This window comes from Arvicanthis niloticus, unplaced genomic scaffold (assembly GCF_011762505.2).
Source record: "Arvicanthis niloticus isolate mArvNil1 unplaced genomic scaffold, mArvNil1.pat.X pat_scaffold_765_arrow_ctg1, whole genome shotgun sequence".
NCBI classification, from domain to species: domain Eukaryota; kingdom Metazoa; phylum Chordata; class Mammalia; order Rodentia; family Muridae; genus Arvicanthis; species Arvicanthis niloticus.
The window spans coordinates 27,299-47,324 of record NW_023046366.1 but is presented as its reverse complement, the minus strand read 5'-3'; the positions used below and the strand labels follow the sequence as shown (position 1 = coordinate 47,324).

The 20,026-nt window shown below is 42.2% G+C and overlaps 1 protein-coding gene across 1 annotated transcript in view; it reads left to right on the top strand.

Annotated features, from left to right (window-relative positions):
* Window positions 1–20,026, top strand: part of LOC143433801 (spermatogenesis-associated protein 16-like) — a gene marked incomplete at its 5' end in the record, with an annotated part of 31,810 nt that overhangs the window by 1,903 nt on the left and 9,881 nt on the right. Inside the window, 2 exons of the mRNA XM_076706442.1 lie at window positions 17,602–17,748; window positions 19,127–19,239. Coding sequence (XP_076562557.1) covers window positions 17,602–17,748; window positions 19,127–19,239 — 260 coding nt within the window. The remainder of the gene's footprint in view (window positions 1–17,601; window positions 17,749–19,126; window positions 19,240–20,026) is intronic.

The following is a 20,026-nucleotide window of genomic DNA, read 5'->3' as shown; positions in this document are numbered from 1 at the left end:
GAAGCAGCATTGCCACCAAGGGTCTGAAAACAATAATAACATTAATGAGCCAGACTCACGTCTCCTGTAACTCCATCAAACCTGTTATCAAGATGAATTATGATCTGTCGGCAAGACAATTCATGCTAAAGGATCGTACACTTTCCACGAGAAGATAATTACATGTCGCTAATGCTTGTTTCTATCATTTCAGAATCACTAATTGCTATCATATGACAATGTGCTCTGAGAATCCAGGGTGGGTAGATAAAGCTTATAGAGGGGGTATGTGGTAGGAGAGGCAGCGTAGAATTTGAATTTCTTTGGGGCTACTAAAGCTTTTTGACTCTGGAAGCTGTGCCTTGAGCAAACGAGATAGCTGTTCAGTCATTTGCCTCTGGGACAAAAAAGAAAACAAGGATTTTTCCCATTAGATGTGATGAAGGTGGGATAATTATTAGTAACCTAATACTAGCAGTAATGCCTTTGTGAGGCCTGGCTTCTTTGATCCCAGACCTTGGAGGTGAGTGTGGCTACAGAGCACGGAAGAGGAAAGGTCCTTTGACACCGAGACACCTCTCCCAGAAGGTGCAGAACAATTGCTAGAATAAGCGTCAGGACCACGTGTAGCCAACCAGGAAGTCACTGTTTTCTTGGCATGTCCCCGAAACAAGCATCTGAGACAGGCTCTCCCTGTCTAGCCCTGGCTGTCCTGTAGCTGGCCTCGCACCCGAAGCAATCATCCTGCCTTTGTTTCCCAAGTGCTGAGGTGATGGGCATGCCAGCTATAGGTAGAAGGGAAGAAGCCACTCCCTTATTGGGCATTGGTTTGCTTGCTTATTTCAACAGACATTTGTGCACCAGCTATTGTGAAATAATATGAATCATGCTTGTTCCTGTCTAGCTTCAAATGAATGAGACACAAACTATGATTTATTTATTAGGCTCTGCTCAATTACTGGGGGATGACCCCTAATCTAATTCTCTGATGCTAGACTGCTACGTCCCCAGCTGTTTTCTTCAAATACTTGTTGTTTGAGTCTCCCTGCATCACTTCTGCTCCAGCAGTCTGGAGTCCTGGGGAGACAGTTCACTCTGGCATGTGCTGCTGGTCCATCATGGCTAATGAAGACCTCCTGCTCCATCTTCTCTTGCTCAAGGCTTCTATTTGTCTGTCTGTCTGTCTGTCTGTCTGTCTGTCTGTCTGTCTATGTATTTGTCTATCATATATCTATCATCTATCTCCTTTTTCCTTCTCCCTCATTGTCCCTACCTGTGACCTCCCCTCCCTGCACAGTAACGCAAAATACTGCTTCTTTTTTCTCCCAGTAATTGGTTGTAGCCATTTTCAATCAACCGGTGCTTTTTAAATGGGGAGTAAGGTTTGCCCAACAAAAGCTGGTGTACGGGAATTTGCTCATCTTGGGGCAGCCAGATCTTAGGATACAGAATTGAGCATATGAATGCAAGCAGCACCAGACAAACCCCCCCAACAGGCTATGACTGCATAGCCACATGCAGATAAATGACAACAAACACTAGATCTACAGGCTGGAGAACTATACTGGAGTCCCCTCTCACCCAGTTCTGATGCCTGAAAACCCTTCTTCTATGTGCAGTCAGTGCTTTCTTCAGAAACATTCAATATGTTCATGTGTTTTTTCTTCATTTTCCACCTGTGTGTGTGTGTGTGTGTGTGTGTGTGTGAGCACTCGCATGTGCATGTGTATGTGTGTGTATACAGTGTAGAACAGAAGTCAACCTCAGGAGTTGTTCCTCAGGAGTCCCCTTGTTTGATCACTGTGTCCACAGATCCTTTTGTCGCTTCTTCCCCAAAGCTGAGATTACAAGTGACAATCACCTTGCATGGCTTCTTACATGGGATAGAGCCCAGGACCTCAGACATGTGCAGCATGCACCTTACCCATTACCTCCTTTTTAACATGGGCTTCCTATGTACCAGGCGTTACCCAAGCCCTTTCACTCCACATTCACTCTCCTCCACAAACAGCTAAGAAACACATTTGCCACCACCCACCCAAAGACCAAGTTTCAGGAGAGAGAGAGAGAGCTGTCCCCATCTCTCCCTTATAGGTATGAAGGTTTTACCAAAGCAAGAAAAATGAAATGAAATCTGAGGGTTTTCTAAATTAGAGAAATGATCTGAGGAAGTACAATAGATAAGGTCATATGGCAGGACCTTGAGAGTCTCAGAAGTGGGTATCTAACAAAGCGTGCCTACAGAAGCAGTTGTTGTTAAAACTTGGAGACTAGCATACTGCACTCAGCCCATGGAGGCTGGCAGACAGATCTCCACCTCAGAAACTCTGCCCAGCTCTGGGTCACCTTCATGGATCCTATCTGGGACAGAGTGCCTCCCTCCCTGGTCACGGCAGCAGAGCAAGCCCAGCTACAGTTGGCAGAGGTGACCATAAGCAGGAAGGTCCCCAACCACCAGCATGCTTCCTCCAACCAGTCTTCTTCGTAAGATATTTCTATGTTAAAATTAGAGGCACAGGAGGAAGGGATAAAAGTAATTCAATCTGAAATAATTTTGAAATTTAGTCTAAGTTTTAATTTTTCCTAAATGAACAAAGTAAGTTCATGAGAAAACTCGCTGACCTTTTGTGGAAGATGTTAATATTTCTCTGGTCATTTCTTTTGTTATCGTTTTTGTTTGGGGGGGGTGGTATTTGCTATTGTTTTATTTTTTCAAGATAGGGTTTCTCTGTGTAACAGCCCTGGGTGGCCTGGAACTTGCTCTGTAGGCCAGGTTAGCCTTGAACTCACAGAGATCCAGTACCTCTCTGGAGAGTTAGAATTAAAGGTGTAGGCCACCACCCCCGGCTTCCTCTGATCATGTCTATCAGACTCATGAGGGGAGAGTTGGCTTTGAAGGATGTTCACGCTCCAGCATGTATCAGAATTCAGGGTGCCTCTTTTTACAGTTTTGACCCACCAAAATCTTCAAGCCTTATTATAATAGAGACTCATTGCATTATGTTTCATGGAGGAAAAATTACTAATTTTTTTATAGCATAGCTATCCATTTTTCTTATTTAAAGAAACATCCAGTTTGATTCATGCAGTGTAGTCGGAGTATATAAAACAAATAATAATTCACCAGCCCTGGAATTATTATGCTTTCATTTATAAAGATTTTGCTTGTGATTTTTATTCATATATTCCAATAAAATAATACAATTCCATGCAGTTCTTATTCTTCCATGGCTGTATTTTAATAATAATAAAGTAATACAATAAGCATACCCTGTCTCTTTTTGATGAAAATATCAAGATTTATTTGCTAAATAAATAAATATTCAGTAATGGATTTGTGCTTAGCCATGTTTAATATAGAAAACTTTTCTGGATAAGATATCAATTACTTGAACATTTAAGTGGATAGAGTCATATTTTGTCTTTCTTGTGCTCCATAACTCCCAGGAGTAAATATGTATGTTTGGGGGAATAATATATTGTTTTTTAATAGACCTTTAAAAATTGCTCCTCACTGGAATTTATGTTTGCTTTTGCACAGCCATCATTTACCAGGAAGGATAATATATTCCTATTTTTCTCTAAAACATAAAGTCAAAATTCCTCATTTTTTATTCCTTTCTTAAATCATATAATACTATCATGATCAAGAGTTTTCCAGATCAGAATGTCTTCCTCTTTGTAACCAGCTCTCAGAAATGGAAAAAAGTTACAGAATTAAATAAAAAGTCCCACCCCACCCCCACCCCCAAAACAGAAAAGTGTGTGGTCATGAGAATAAATCAACTGGTATTTGTTTCTACAGAGTTCTCCACAGACTGACAGAACCATTCCCAAATAAAGACACACCTCATCAATAGGCAGGAAGTCTGTACTGTTGATACACTGTCCCTCTTCCTGGTGTGAAGTAGTGTCGGGGCACTGCTGTAAGGGAAGTGCTTCACAGCCACGGCTCATATGGACCCTGAAGCAGCAGTGTCTCAGCATATTTTGTTTTTATGTCTCTTCTGTACCTTACTCGACCCTCACCTAGACTCACTGCTTACCTAACTCATATCCTCATGATCTCTGAGCAAAGGGTGAATCGTCAGCCAATGGTCTGAAAATAAGTCCAAGTAATCAGAACATTTGCAGTAGTCTCTCACGAACATGAGGTGGGGTGGGGCAGGGCAGCCCAGCAGAATACGCTGTGTACATGGGGCAGATGTATGACACAGGTGCTGTTCCCATAGTGCTCAGCAGCCGTGGAAAACGCAGACACCATCCAGGACTGCTCCCCACTCTAAGATCTCTAGACAGACCCCTCAAATGTGCAGATGAGTCAGTTCCTTGCCGGTGTCAGACCTGATGCTGTATCTGTTTCTCAGGAACCAGAACACCGAAGTCTGCACAGCAGAGCCCAGTGACGATTTCTAGACATGTAGAACCATGTTAGCTGGCATGGAAGCAGTGTGGTAAACATGTGTACCAGTTTCTTCTGACTAACCCAGCCACTTTATATCCAATCCATTGTCTGACACTGTCTCTAGGGAGACACGCATGGCTGTCTAGTCAGCATATACAGAATTGATAACAGACCAAAGTAAGGATACCACCAAAGCCCAGCTTGGTGAGCTGATGGCTTTTATTTAGGCTACTTCCATGGATATGGGAAGGGACTACTTAAAGGAATAAAATGACTAAGACAGATGTATCACCAAAGCCCAGCCCAGGACAGGTGTCAGCTCATGGAAGCTGAAAACCTAGGGGGCACTGCACAGCCTGCAGGCAGCTCAATGGGTGGTTAGAGCGTGCCCTTTACATGTGGCTTGTTTGTTCTTTCTTTCAGGCAATTCTACTGGTCTCTGTTTCTTTGAGGCAGTTTAACTTGTCTGAGAATGACTCTCAATAGTCCTTAAAGTTTATATACAGTTGGGAAGATGGGGACCCAGTGAATCTGTTCAGTTTCAGGAACTTCCTGAAGCCATTTAGAGTGTTCCACTTCCTTCCTACACACTATCTTTAGAAGCTTCCCTGCAAGATGGAAGGTATTCATCCCAGAGGAAACTGCCACCCTACCCAGAAAGACTGAACTCTCAGTCACTGTAAACAATAGTTCTGTTTGGAAGTCAGTCTTGCACAGAAATGAAGTTTTCATGTTGGAGAGTTCCTTTTATAAGCTTATTTTCTAGATGTGCATATTCAGCATACAAGTTCTGTGTATTTCTCCTTAACTACTTGGTTCACAGTTAACTTGACAGACAGACAGACAGACAGACAGACAGACAGACAGACAGACAGACATGCATTTTAAAATGCATGTCTCTGCTGGGTGTGGCAACGCACAACTGTAATTCCGATACCCTTAGCCCTTACCACATAGTGAGTTGCAGGCTACTTTGGCTATAATCAAAAAGAAAAGGAAAAAATGTTTTTAATTTTTTTTAAGAATGTGTCTTTTTAAAAAAAAAAAAAATGTGTAGCAGCTTGAGCATTACAAAAAGAGATGGAGCTGCAGACTCCAGGGTGAAGAACAGCCTGTTGTAAGTGGACACAACACCTGGGGCCATAGTGGGGTCCCAGCCTGAGCCGCCACCGAGGGTCAGGTCTGGATCCTTAGCTATACAGTGTTAGGGGTCAGTGTCAATGTCTGAGGCTCACATTACCACTTGAGAACATGGAGACATCCCTGGTCAAGGCAACTACTAGAAATCACATGGATGTCCAGGGCCTGTACAGAACTGACCCCGTCCCTCACCGGCTGAGGCACTTTGGAGAGTTGCCCCCAGCTCTCACCAGCAAAAGCACACAGTAGAGCAGGTCATAAGCATTGCCCAGGCAGCACAATGGAGCCAGCCCTGGTAGCATGGGTGTGGGAGAGCCAGCCCCCATCCTGTGAGTGTAGGAAAGCTGATCCCGGCACCTCCCCACTGGCCCATGAGAGCTGGTGGGCTAGTCCTGTCCCTTGCCAGCTGCAGCACTTGGGAGACAGGGCTCTGCATTTCGAACTGGGCAATACAGTGGAGATCCTGCCACCTACCAATGGCAGTATAGGTTGGCCTAGCCAAAGAAATGCTGGAAAGCTCGCTCTGGTGGTGCTCATAAGGGAAAGCTAGCATGTTGATCAGCTCAGCTACCATCCATGCCCAAACCCAGGTCTCTAAGTTGGCCCACCTGAAAACTCTACGTCATCTGTGAATGAATGAGACTCATGAAAGGGCCAGTCTTGCTGATGCAAAGCTGTGGGATTTCTGTTTGACACGAGGCAACAGCTGGATAACCAGGAGGAGTCCCAGTGAGGATCCAATATTGATGGTGTCACAGAAGCCAGAGACCTCGAACCAGACCAGTGACTCATTGCAATTGAAGATGTGTGGACAGAGGGATATACTGTGATACACTACAGTTTCCACAATGCGATGTTTTTCTATTCTGTGTGTGTGGTCTGTGTGTGTGTGTGTGTGTGTGTGTGTGTGTGTGTGTGTGTGTGTGTTATTTTGGGTGGGAGGTTGCAAGAGGCAGATATGAGGGGACAGGCAGGTGAGCAGAACTGGGGTGCATGATGTAAAACTCACGAAGAATAAATAAAATATTTGTGAAGATGAAAAAAAAAAAGGTGGATGTGGTGGCACATGCCTTTAATCCCATCGCTGGAGGCAGGCAAATCTCTGGGTTTGAGACCAGCTTGGTCCACATAGTACATTCCTGGACAGCCAGGACTACATAGAGATACCCTGTCTCAAAAAAGGCATGCCAACAAACAACAACAACTGCACAATCCCTACTACTTAATTATTATGCATCGAGTTAAGAAATATTTCCATCTCCACAGACCCTCCCCCTCCACTGTTGCTCCTTTCCCAGTTCCAAACCACATCCTTCCTGCCCATGACCAAGAAACTTACTGCCCTAACTTTTAGAATCCTTTCTTCCTGCTTTGGTTTGAGTATGATCTGTTCCCTTAAATACATGTGCTAGAAGCATGGTCCCCAGTGTGGGACTGGGAAAATGGTGGAACATTTGAGAGGTGGGTCTTGAAAGAAGACGCATAAGTCATGAGGCACCATTAAAAGGGATTAGGCTCATGTCTCTGGAGTGAGTAGGTCCCACAGGACAACAAAAACCAGGTTGCCGAGGCCAAGTTCAGCGCTTCCCCTGAGCCCCAAACCACACGACATTCTCCTTGCTCCCACACACTACCAGTTAAGATCCCTCACACCATCCCAGGCCATGGGAGGAGACGCGCTCCAGATGCACATGCCCAAGCTGGAATTCTTCCACCTCAGAACTGTGAGCCAATGTAACTCTTGTTTCCTTATAAAGTTCCAGCTTCAGGTGTTGTGCTATAACACAAAAGTGGACTGGAAATACTGCCTTACTTCCCTATACAGTGTCATCATATAGACACTCATTCCTAAACTCTGACTGTGGAACATTATACATCGGAAATCCAAGAAGGAATACTCTGTCTGGCTTCCTTTGTGCAACAACATTTTCATGAAATCCATCCATTCATGCCAAAAGCACTGGTTGGCTTGTTTTCACCAGTCTCCAATGTCATGTATAAAGCTCAGGATTGAAATGCATTCTTTACAAGTGATAGACATAAGTGGCTTGCAGCTTCTGGATGCTACCAATTACACTCTTGTAACTCCAGTGATCCTGCTGGTCCAGTGCACTGTGCCTTAGAGCCACGTGGCAGAAGAGCTAGCTAGACATCATACTGATTTTTCAAAGAGAAGAGCCAGGGGAAGTTATCCCAGTCAGGCGTTAATGTTCTTGTTTCCATGAATCTCACAGTGACACGTTCGTCTAATTTTAATTTTAGTGCTTGCTTGCCTTACACATACCACATGGTTGATGTTGTTTATGTGTGAGTTTGCCCTGGACATGTAGTCTGCTTAGGTCTCCTGCTATGTGTTCCAAAAGTAGCAGCACTTTATTAGTTTGTCACCCTTCTTCTATATGCCTGAGGAAAGTAGGGATGGTGAGGGGGAGGTCAGAGTCCAGAACCTATAGTACAACTTGTTTTTCTTCTCATCTGCCTATTACAAAGGCCAAACTGTCTTAATTGCTGTTGGTTGTGTGGGGGGGGGGGAGGCAGGGAGGATAGGGAGAGGGGGGAGGGAGGGAGAGAGGGAAAGAGGGAGAAAGAGGGGGAGGGGAAAGGGAGGGAGGGAGGGAGGGAGAGAGAGAGAGAGAGAGAGAGAGAGAGAGAGAGAGCACTTGATACCCACCACTGGTTTCTTATTTGCTTTCATCTTCAAAGCTGTCAGATTATCGTCCTTGGCTCCTCACATTTATTTCCAAATAAAATACAGACAATATCTTCTTCTGGTTGTTGTTTTTAAAACTATTGAGGGCCGAAAAGGTGGCTGTGCAGTTCAGAGCACTGGCTTTTACAGCAGTCAGGTTTGGTTCCCAGCACCCAGATGGAGATCATGACTGTCTGTCACTCCAGTTCCAGAGGATCTGGTGCCCTCTTCTGGCCTCCACAGGCACCAGGCAAGTATATGATACACATAAAATAAAGTAAATACACATTTCAAGAAAAACCTACTGGGAACTTATATATCAACTTAGGAAAACTGATATCTTTATAATTTTGAATCTTGCAATTCACAAACATAACTCTTTATAAATTTCTTTCAATTTTAATAGACATCTTGATTTTCCTTCCATTTATTTGTTCCAGATACTTCAGCTTATTCCTATTTTATTTTCATTAACACACAGTAGTTGTTCATTTACGAAACAGAGAGTGGCATGTGTATACCATGTATAATTATCAGAGCATGCCCATGTATGTTCATGGCTGCTAACATTTCTTTGTGCTTGGACCATTCAAAATCCTGAGAAAAAAACATTCAGCGAGTTATTGTTGCTGCTGTTGTGTGTTGAACGGTATCTGCGGCAATTTTCAACTTCTCCAACTGAAACTCTATATGGATTAAGCAACAGCTCCTCCTGCCTTCTGCCATCTCCTTCCCCTCTGTCTCTGTGAACGTGACTTCTCTAAGGTACTATGTGGAATCAAGGGACCTTTTATCCATTTGTACCTGGCTTATTTCACATCATGTGACCTCACATGATGTCTCCAAGGTTAATTCATGTTGTCATACACCAGATGTCACTTTCCTTTTATGCATAAGACTTCACTGTAAATATATATATATATATATATATATATATATATATATATATATAGAGAGAGAGAGAGAGAGAGAGAGAGAGAGAGAGAGTTTCCTCTAGGTTATTATGCATAATGTTGTGATGAGCATGAATCTATGACTGTCTATTTAAGCTTTTTCTTCCAATTATTTGGAGCACATATGTAAAAGTGAGTGTCAAGATTCCTCTTAAAGGAGCAACCATGTCACTGTCATTTTTCATCACAGACACCCAGTTTTCTATCACTACTGGGATCAATAGTGGCACCATCAAGATGTGCTCAATCTTGTTATTTGTACTTGATATAAGAGTTAATGATCCTCACTCCTCCTGTGAGGGGAACATATAAAGGAAATATCGCCAGATATTGAACTTGATGTATTTGTATGTATTTTATATGTCACCTCTAGTATTATAAAGATTCTGAATTACTTAGAGATGGATTGAACTTCTAGATGAATCCTGTATAAGGACCCTTTCAGATTCTAAAAATCTGTGCACTAACTGCAATATAGATGCTTTCAAAGGGCAAGCAGGGGTGCAGAAGAGGTGAGTTCACACCACTGAATGTCTGCATCAAACACAACTTGACCCAACAGCTCTGTATCTCTACTGCTCTGTTTCCATGGTCAACTTTATTCTGAAGCTGTACCTTGTGCTCTACCAGGCATCCTGCCTCAAGTACTGAGTCCTAGACAGAAATAGCACAGTGTTCAAGTGTGTTCTATAGTGTGAAATTGCACCACCCAAAGGAACATGAGTAGCTCATTCACAAACTACAGCATATGCACAGAGCTGAACAAAGAACTGTAGTCAACACAATGTAACACATTGACAGACTCAGGTTCACTGGGTTCTACTCTTTAAAAAGCCTTTAATCCCTGTACTATGGAGGCAGAAGCATGTGGTCAGTCTGGATTTCGGGCTACCTAAGGGTACATGCTGAGACCATGCCTCAAAAACCATTTTTAAAATCTTTTTACTTGTGTGTGTGTGTGTGTGTGTGTGTGTGTGTGTGTGTGTGCGCGCGCGCGCGGGCATCTATGCAAACGTATGATTACAGCTACCTAGAAGACAGTTCAGATCCCTTGAAACTGGAAAGCAGTTGTGAGCTTCTTCATATGTGTGCTGAGAACTAATATCTGGTCCTCTTCAAAACAGGCAAGTTCTCTTAACCGTTGAACCTATCCAGCCTCAGGCTCACTTTCAGAGTAGGAGAGTCATTGAGGAAGTTTTTCAAAGGTTTTGGTTTTGTTTTTTAAAAGAAAGAGGAAGAAAGGGAGGGAGGGAGGGAGGGAGGGAGGGAGGGAGGGAATACATGCCAGCTCCTCAACCAAGCAATGGCCATGCCAACCCTTAAATAGGGCTGTTGGCATGGTGCTGCTGTTCCTGTACTGTCCTGGTAAACAGTAAAGGGAAGAGTTGTGTACTTAACTCTTGCATTGCCTCAGGTTTGAATGACTTCAGTGTAATGAAACCCAAGTGGATTTGATTAACTTTAATGAAATGAATCCCAAAGATTCAATACAGCTGACTAAAGAAAAATTTGCAACCAACAAAGATTCTGAGCAAAATAGAAACGAAATGTATATAAAATTCCTGTGGGGTTACTTATCTTTCTAAATTTTATACAGGCTATGAAAGGAAACTTAAATACACCAAATTGGTCTCAGAGAAGTAGACCAGCAGCCTGAAGTGAAAATGAGGATTCTTGGGAATGGAAGCCAATTTTTTCCTCTCGCATGTGTAACTCTGTAATTATAATGGCCCAAGGGAAAATACAATTTATTATGCAACAATTCATTATTCATATGGCTGGCTCATACATCAAATGCAATTCTCAAAGTATACCATCTTTGTGGGGTGTTTGCTTGCTTGGAGTTTGGGGAGACTGGGTATCACTAAATAACCCATCCTTGCCTCAAATTTGCAGTCTACCTGCCCAGCCTCCAGAATGCAGGGGCTACAGGCATGCACACCCAGATCATCTGTGTCTTTCAAAGGAGAAAACCTTTGTATTATTTATGAAGGAGGGCAATGAAGACAACTTAGCTGAAAAGTTGCTGCCTTTTGCTACTTTCTTGCTGATGTGAATTTGTGGAAAATTTCCAAGCTAGAAGCATTGGCATTCAGAAGCATACAAGATAAAACTCAGATCCGACTAGGGAAGTGGTGATGGTGAAGTGTCGGTGTTCAGGAGCTCGGCAGAACCTAAACTCTGAAACTGATCAGTAAAAAAGGAGTCACATAAAACTCACAGGGCTCCGTCTCTCGCTGAACAGTTGGGACCTTTAGAAATGAGATTTTGCTCTAACCCAAAATGTCAGAACATTTTGTTATGGACAAAGGGTAGGGAGAAGACAGACTCCAAAAAGCAGAGGAAGGAATGAAACACAGAGAAGTATGATGAGGAGATACAGAAAGAGCTACATGTTCCTCATGGAGATTTTAAATCCCTATGACTTTTCTATTGCTTTTAAACAGCAAGGCAAGAGCTGTTAAGATGAATCAGCAGGTAAAGACACTTGCCACAAAGATTGATGAGCTGAGTTCTGTCCCTGGAATAGAATTCACGTAGTAAAGAAAGAAAACTAATTCCTCTAAGTTTGTGTGTGACTGCATGTTTGTGTGTGTGTGTGTGTGTGTGTGTGTGTATGTATGTGTGTGTGTGTGTGTGTATGCCTATGTGTGTACATAAATAAATAAACAAATGTGATTTAAAAAAAAAACTTTCTTGAAGTGTTCCTTCATGGTCTGTCAGCCGTAGTTATGATTAGGTGTCTAGCAGAACACACTGATGATAGGTACTCATAGTTCATACTTTACTGCCAGAGAGTTCACATTTCTTTTTACTGGTGTTCAACAAATACAATTATCCCTGACATATAGATGAGTCTGTTATCCCATAATCAATATTTCACGTTTCCATTGATCCTTTTCCTTGCTGCCAGGTCTTCTCATAACATCATCTTTTGTGACCAGATGCCCATAATGCTTGAAAATTCCCTGAAGAACGGGCAGTGTCTGGGGTTCAGCCTCCATTGTGGTTTGAATGAGACTATCTCCCTCAGTTGGTGGTTCCATTTGCAAATTTTGCCAAGATTGCGGGAGACAGTATGTCACTGGAGCAGACTTTGTCATTCCATAGCCTTGTCCTTCCCCAACCCTTTCCTGGGTGGGACAAAATATGATCACATAGATTCCTGACCACCAGGCAGGTCTCGTGTTTCTGCCACCCGGCCCTCCCCTCCATGATGGACTGTTTCCTTCTGGGGCTGTAAGGCTGAAGAAACCCATTCCTCCTCTGAATTACTTTTGCAATGGATTCTGTGCCAGTAACGGTAAAGTAATTAACACAGGCTGGCTTCAAAACCATTGTCTCAACCCAATCAAACCTGCTATGCTGGTTCCGGTCTCTGACCAGTGGATAGCCCTTTGTAAGATTAAACCATGACCCATCTGAGCTTGAGTTGATGCAAATCAGTCCAATTCTTCCCTACAGTTAGTGACAGAAAATATGTCATATCTCAGAAACAGCAGATGTTTCTTCTCATTTGAATTATTCAAAATCTGGAATTGGGGGAGGGGAGTGAATTTCTAACTCTATTGAAGCACCCACAAGTTCCTTGGGGTATGAGTATGACCTGAAAAAGTGAGCTTCCATGTCATTAGGATCTGTTAGTGAGTTAAGAGGTGTCCTCAGGAAACAGCAGAGTCCCTGAAGTTAAGAGGGTAGATCTCATTCTGAGAGTCTGGAGGAAACATTACACCATCAGGGAAGTCTTCCAGACAAAGTGAGACAAGTTAAACCCTACTGAAAAATGGAAGGTTGGGAGAAAGACTGTGTGCTCTTGGGGCATAAACAGATGTTCAGAAGCAGGGATGGACACAGTCTGATGCAATGTACAGAGACCTGCCCAAGTGACGGCAGATCTATACCAAAAATAAAAACATGAAACCCAAAAATTATATGAGATGATACATACTTGCTTCCAACTTCACCCTCAAAGTTGCAGTCCACCAATGCATGTTTCCAGAGTATGGGAACCACAGGCAGGCCCCACTGCATCCAGCTCATCTATGAGTTTAAAGTAGAAACATTTTCATCATCTCTGAGACATGGCAACAATGGTAACTTATCTGGGAGTCTTGATTGTCTGAGAAGAAAGCACTGAAGCTCCTTAGGGAAGATATGACACTGGCCGTGGGGTAGGGAGGAGCTGCATCCGCATGCAACAGTGCCATTGAGAGCCAGATTTTATGTGATGAAAAATCTGAGCAGAATGATGGCTGGAAGACATGGAAGGAGGGTAAGGTGGGGTGTGGCCAGCACATTCAATGAGTATATGAAGGAGATGCCATACACTTCAAGGACTCAAAAATAGGAAAGTCAACAGTGGCCTAGATTGAATTTTAAGCCAGAAAAAATATTGACTAATGGTCATTCTCATCACACCGGAAAGCATCAGGGAGACAGGAAACTGTGGAGAGGAAGAAGTCAGCTCTAGGAACAAATTTGCTCCATTTGAGGTCATTTTTTGAAATGAGCCAACAGCAATGTCCTGGCAGGCACTAGGAAATATGTGTTCAAATGTGGTGACATTTATAACATGTGACTATAATATTCACCATCCATATTTTAGTTAGAATGAACAGGAAAATCCACAGACTAGAGAAATCTCCCAAGAGTGTGTATATGAAGAGAATATCACTGAGCCACAGTGAGACCTCCATATCTCTGGGTTTCTGTTTATCAGGTTATCACATGTCTACCTTGTTTGGGCAATAGCCCAACCAAAACACTGCTGCGGTTTCCTCTGAACAAAACAAAATAGTTATCACTATTGCCATTAGATGTGATGGCTCTACTCCCCACGCACACTCGAATGGGAGAATGTCATTCTCGTAGCATGTGATGTCTGTGACTCTCTGCCATGAGTATTTCGAAGACTGATTTTTACTTGTATGTGCATTTGGTGGTGGTAGACATGTCCAGGCAGGTAGAGGCCAGAGAGTGACATCAAATGTCTTTCTAAATTACTGTCTACCTGAGTTTTTGAGATAAGATCTCTCACTGAACCTCTTCAATGGCTGACCATCAAGCCCACCTCTCTCTGACAACACAGCACTGGGATTGTAAACACAACTGGCTACATGGATCTATCTATCTATCTATCTATCTATCTATCTATCTATCCATCTACCTACCTACCTATCTATCTATCTATTTAATCTGGATGCTGAGACTTGAACTCTCTGGTTCTTCTGCTTTCATAGCAAATACTTAACCAACTGAGCCATTTCCCCAGCCCTCATCGATAATCTCTTGAAGATCCAGTTTCAAAATCTGCAAGGTTAGCCAGAAGACATACCTTATCCCCCATGTGTGGTGAGCAAAAAGAGAATCTTAGTAAAGCATGTGACACAGAAAAATTATGTAAATGTCAGTCTTCATTAAGACCCCAATCATCCACCCAAGAAAGACTAAAACATGTTCAGTTTGTCTTTGTTCTAAGTTTGAGTTTTGTGGTATTTAGTTCATGGAAGAATCAGAGTATATAAAACTATGTAATACATATGTTAAATAGCTTGCCAATCACTTACTGCAGTTTTCACATACTGTAAGGGAGCTCCATAGAGAGGTTCTGTGCAGCTACCACATGGGAACATGGAAGAGGTTCCAGGGGTGAGAGTATGATGCATGTTCAAGTTTCCAAAACTTTAGGCATCAGAACCCAGAGTGATGTGTCACTCACAATCCCAATATTATTGGGGCTGGAGCAGGAGGATTATGAGTTCCAAATTGATATTGTCTATGTAGGAGACCCTGCCTAACTAATAAGTGACTTCTCAGCAAACATTTAGCTGAACAAGAGCACAGGACCTGGGGATGGCTATATAAATACATTTATACGTTTTTCAGAGACATATTACCAGTAAAGACAGAAAGCTGGAATGGAACCATTTGATTCTACGTTAAAGACCAATCTTTAACAAAATTGTAATTCCATGATATTAGGGACTGGTACCATTCCTCTTTCCAGCGGGACTCAGCAGTAAGCTTACTCAGCCTTGCTGCTCACCCATCACCAACTGAGAAAGATGAATGGGGCAAATTTGGCCAACAATGACCTTTGTTCCCCCAAAAAATAGCACAAAATCACCCAATCTGACACCAAGTGCAGTGACTAGAGTCCCCAGGGTGAGCCATCTGTGGGCATGAGATCTTGCTGTCTGCTTTCCTTGGCTAGTTAGCTCCCAGAAAGGTCCCTTCACCTCCTGATTCCTAAGAGGGTGAGGTGACATCACCCATAAAAACTATGTACACACAACACTTCGAACACTTCTGGAAAGTTATCCTTGGCTAACAGTGGCTCTAACAGCGGATCTTACAGCCATGAAGAACTGAGTTTGTTTTAGAGCTGCGCTCTTGACACTTAGATTGGCTAATTGCTACAGTCAATGCCACAATCATTCCTGGGTTTTCCTCGCATAACTGTAGTTTCAATTAGCATCTAAAGCAATGTGTTTTCATATATCCCTTCCTCTTTTTGTTATTTGTGCTTATATTATTTATCCTTCCCTGTCTCCTCTCTCCCATCCGACTCTCTGCTCCTTCAGCCAAGCTCATACCTTGTTTTTGTTTTCCTCTCTTGCTGTACACCTTGTCTTGTCATGATATCTCAGCTTGCTAGACCCCTTCCTCCTCACTAACAGACCGCCTCCCAAGTTTATATTACACATACTCCGGAATCCTCTCTTCCCCTCAACTTGCGATGTCTTCTTCACCTTTGACTGTCTTCTCTCTAGTCTCATGATCTACACACACACACACACACACACACACACATTTTAGTTCCACATTTGATTGAAAACTTTACTTAGCATAGAAATTTTGATTTTCTTTATGGATAAATAAAATCGCATTGTGTACACACAGCACATTTTCTTTATCAGTTCATCTGTTGACGGACATCTAGGTTGGTTCCACTTCTTAGCTACTATAAACAGTGGAGCAGTAAACATGGATGGGCGAGGATCTTTGTGGTGTGTTGATGGTAGAGCTCTTTAAGGATAGACCCAAGAATGAAATTGCTAGGTCATGTGGTTTTAGCATTTTTAGAAATCCCCATGCCATTTTTCCATTGTTATTGTGACAGTTTACATTCTCACCAGCAATGAATAAGGGTTTCTCCTCCCCCACATCCTTGCCAGCATTTGTTGTTGCCCTTTTCTTAATGGTGGTCATTATGACTTGGTTAAGATAACAACATCTCAAATAGTTTTGATTCACTTTTCTCCAAGGGCTATGGATGTTTCTCCTAGTATGTATTGGTCTTTTGCATATCTTCTTTTGAGAATAGTCTGTTCTGGAAAACTTGGGATGGACGTTTGTATTTAATTTTTGCAATTCCTTTTGTGTCCTGTGTATTCATCCTGTCTGATGGGTACTCAGGAAAGACCTTTCCCTTTCTTGGACTGTCTCACTTGTTTGCTTTGCTTTGTAAATATCTTTTCCTTTTATTATTATTATTATTATTATTTAATCTTTTTCACAGTCCAGTCACAGTCCAGTCACCATCCCCCACCAGGTCTGCCCTCTGACTACTCCCTATTGCACTCTTTTCTTTTCATGCCATCTCATTGGTCAGGTTGAGAGTTCCATCCTGAGCGACTGGAGTTCTCCAGAGAGTCCTTAAGTGTATCTATTCTTGAAGTGTTTCTCCTGTTCTCTTACTGAAGTCTCCAAGTTCCAAGTCTCTCTGCTTCTCTCTCTCTCTCTCTCTCTCTCTCTCTCTCTCTCTCTCTCTCTCTCTCCTTAAGATGGGGTCTTATGGAGTAGTCTTGTATCATTCTGTAGACCAGACTGGCCTTGAACTCAAAGATCCACCTGCCTCTGCCTTCCAAGTGCTGGTATTAAACACAAGCACCACCCCTGCTTAGTGAGTTTCAAGTCTTACATTAAGACTTTGATGCATTTTGAACCATGTTTTGCATAGCATGAAAGATGATGAATCAAGTTGTGCGCTTGTGCATGTCTATAGCCAGTTTTCCCAGCACCGTTTATTGTAATTCTCACTTGGTTATTTTTCTATTTCCTTTCATACAATACTATTTCTGTAGTCATCAGCTAGCATACAAAATCACACACAGAAAAATAATCCTTACTATGAGCTGATCCTGAATATCTATTATTGTGAATTGGGAAAGATGACTGTATAATCTGCTCACAGCTTATTACTGTGTTCTGTGGGTATTTATATCACTAAGGAAAACACAAATAAGAGAATAAAATTTTATATATTAGGCACTTGTACTTTTGGTGCACATACTTTTACTTTGCATCTTTAATGTCTATACTTATCATTTTCCAAATGATAATTTGCAGTTACAATTCCTAAACTTGGAGGAGGGACCTAAAATGATAAAACTGCAACCTAACTTCCCCCTCCTGTCTCTGCTGTTTTTCAGATACCCAAGGACTCCATGTACTGCCGCAGACAGCCGACTGGTCGTGTTTTCCTCCCCAACAATATCTGTTGACACTTGGGTTCAAAAACAAAGAAGATGGGAAATTTTTGGACAAAGTCTCAAATAGGAAGCTTCCTACCTACACAGGTGATTGGAACCTGACTATACTACTACCTTTCAAAAAGGATGGGACTCTGTCACAATGTTCAGTTTATAGAAGGACCTAAATAACCAAAAAATATTTGTTTATAAGTTGCTGCTAATCTTTCGATTTTCTTTGTAGGTTGATTAAAAACACATGGGGTTTTGATTTCAAGAGAGCTTTCCTCCAGGAACATATTGCATACTACCATGGGGTATGCATTCCTAGCATTCTACCCCAGACACTGCCTGCCATAGCCATTGACAAGACAACAGGCTTTCAGGTCTAAGGGACTCAACAGTTAAAGCACTTGCCCTCAAGCATGAGAATCACAGTTTCAAGCCCCAGAATCCCACAGAAATGCTGGATGAGCTTGGTGTAATTCTACTCATGGAAGGGAGAAATGAGATCACCAGAGCAAGTTGGCTACATAGACTAGCCATATCAGCAAGCTCTGGGTTTGGTTGAGAGACCCTTCTCAGAATGGAAGAGCAAGGAAGGATGAGTCCTGCCATGAACCTTGGGCCTCCATGTGTATATGTGCATACACACACACATACACACACACAAGCCAACAAAAAGCAGTCACACACACACATGCATGCATGTACACACAAACACACATGCACTGGGAAAAGAAAAAAACAAAGGATATAGACTTCTATCATTAATTAGCAAACATGAAACAGTTTGTCAACATGACTAGTACATGAAATCAAAAATGTAGCAATGACAACCCCAGGTCACATGGACTGTCTCTCAGGTATTACCCTCTGCTCTCCTCTCACATAATTGGGGAAGAGATTAAATCTCCTGAAGACCACATAATTTGATGGTGTTAAATAATTCTGGTTCCAATTTTCAAGAAAATGCTTCATAGAACTGAAATCTCAAACTGCCAGCTGAATTCGTGACCGGACTGAGCTGATTCCTTGTGCTGTGAGCACATAATTAAGAACTGGTGTCTTGTCAGATACAGAACCCTCTGAGGTGTTCCTCAGCCTCCAGTCACATTCAAAGTCAATGGCATCTGCACACTTTAACAATACCAGAGCAGAGCAAGACAAAGAACACGCATGTTTATAACATTTTTTTTCATATTCAGGACAAACATATTCTGCATAGATGTGTGAATTGTCACAGCTTGGCTCTTAGATCTCTCAATCAAGAAAATAAATGTCAGTTTCTAAATGGTTATGGCCCCTCTGCTGTTCTTCTCGTAGATCTTTTACTGTTACACATATGGGCTAGGGATGGGGCTAGCGTCTGTACTAAAAATTTCTTATCTGTTAATATTGAGATATCTGTTTATAGCTCACTAAAGAAAGCATTCTGAAATGGAATTCTGAAAAAAATATAAAATTTTATTGTTACAATTTCTAGAACATAAAACTCCCTTCTCTCCGCTGACCAGAGAAGATACGGTGAGACACATGGAGACAGTGGGAAAGCGAATCCTACCAATACTGGACTTCATCCGAAGCACACAACTGAATGTGGGTATCTGAGGAGTCTTTTTCTTCTGTCCCATGTGAGAATATCAGAGATTCCTAGGAGTGTTAAAAGCTGAAGAAGCAAACATTGTGATAGTTTGTTTTCCTTTGTTTTGTTTGGCTTTTTAGAAAGATGCACAGAAAATCACATTTACAAAACCAAACACGTTAGCTAGTGATTCCATCCCTTTTCCATACCTACACAAGGTCCAATGTTACACTAGGGTCCCGAGTGTTTGCCAGACAAACGTCTCTTTGTAAAGCTTTCCTTCTCTGTGCCTCCAAACCATCTAACTCAAGGCTACCACGAATTCTTTTTTTTTTTTTTTTTTCTATTTTAAATCAGTAACAGAATGATAGCAAGCACAATGTTTTCCCTCATCCACTGAGCCACTGCACAGCACTGCCTCATGATCGTCCCAGGAACTCAGTTTCACCAGCTTATGCCTGCACACCCAATCACCTGCAGGACGCCACTCTAAACACTGCTGCTGAGCTGCGTATGACGTTACAGATAAATGATGTAATCCTTCTTCACAGTCCAGGGAAAATGTGCTCTCTCCTCCATCCTGTGTCCTAACACATCCTAAGTATGACCTGGGTTCTTTGACAAACCGTATGTTCTTGAACTGAGAATATTCAAAGAGACCATCTCATTAATACACTGTAAAGGCAACAGATTTCTCCTCCTCTAATTTTTTCAAAAAGCCTTTAGTTGGACATTTTAAAGAATCTTCTTCTTGCGGCTTCTGTATTACATTTGATTCGATGTTCATAAGGAGGAGAACCA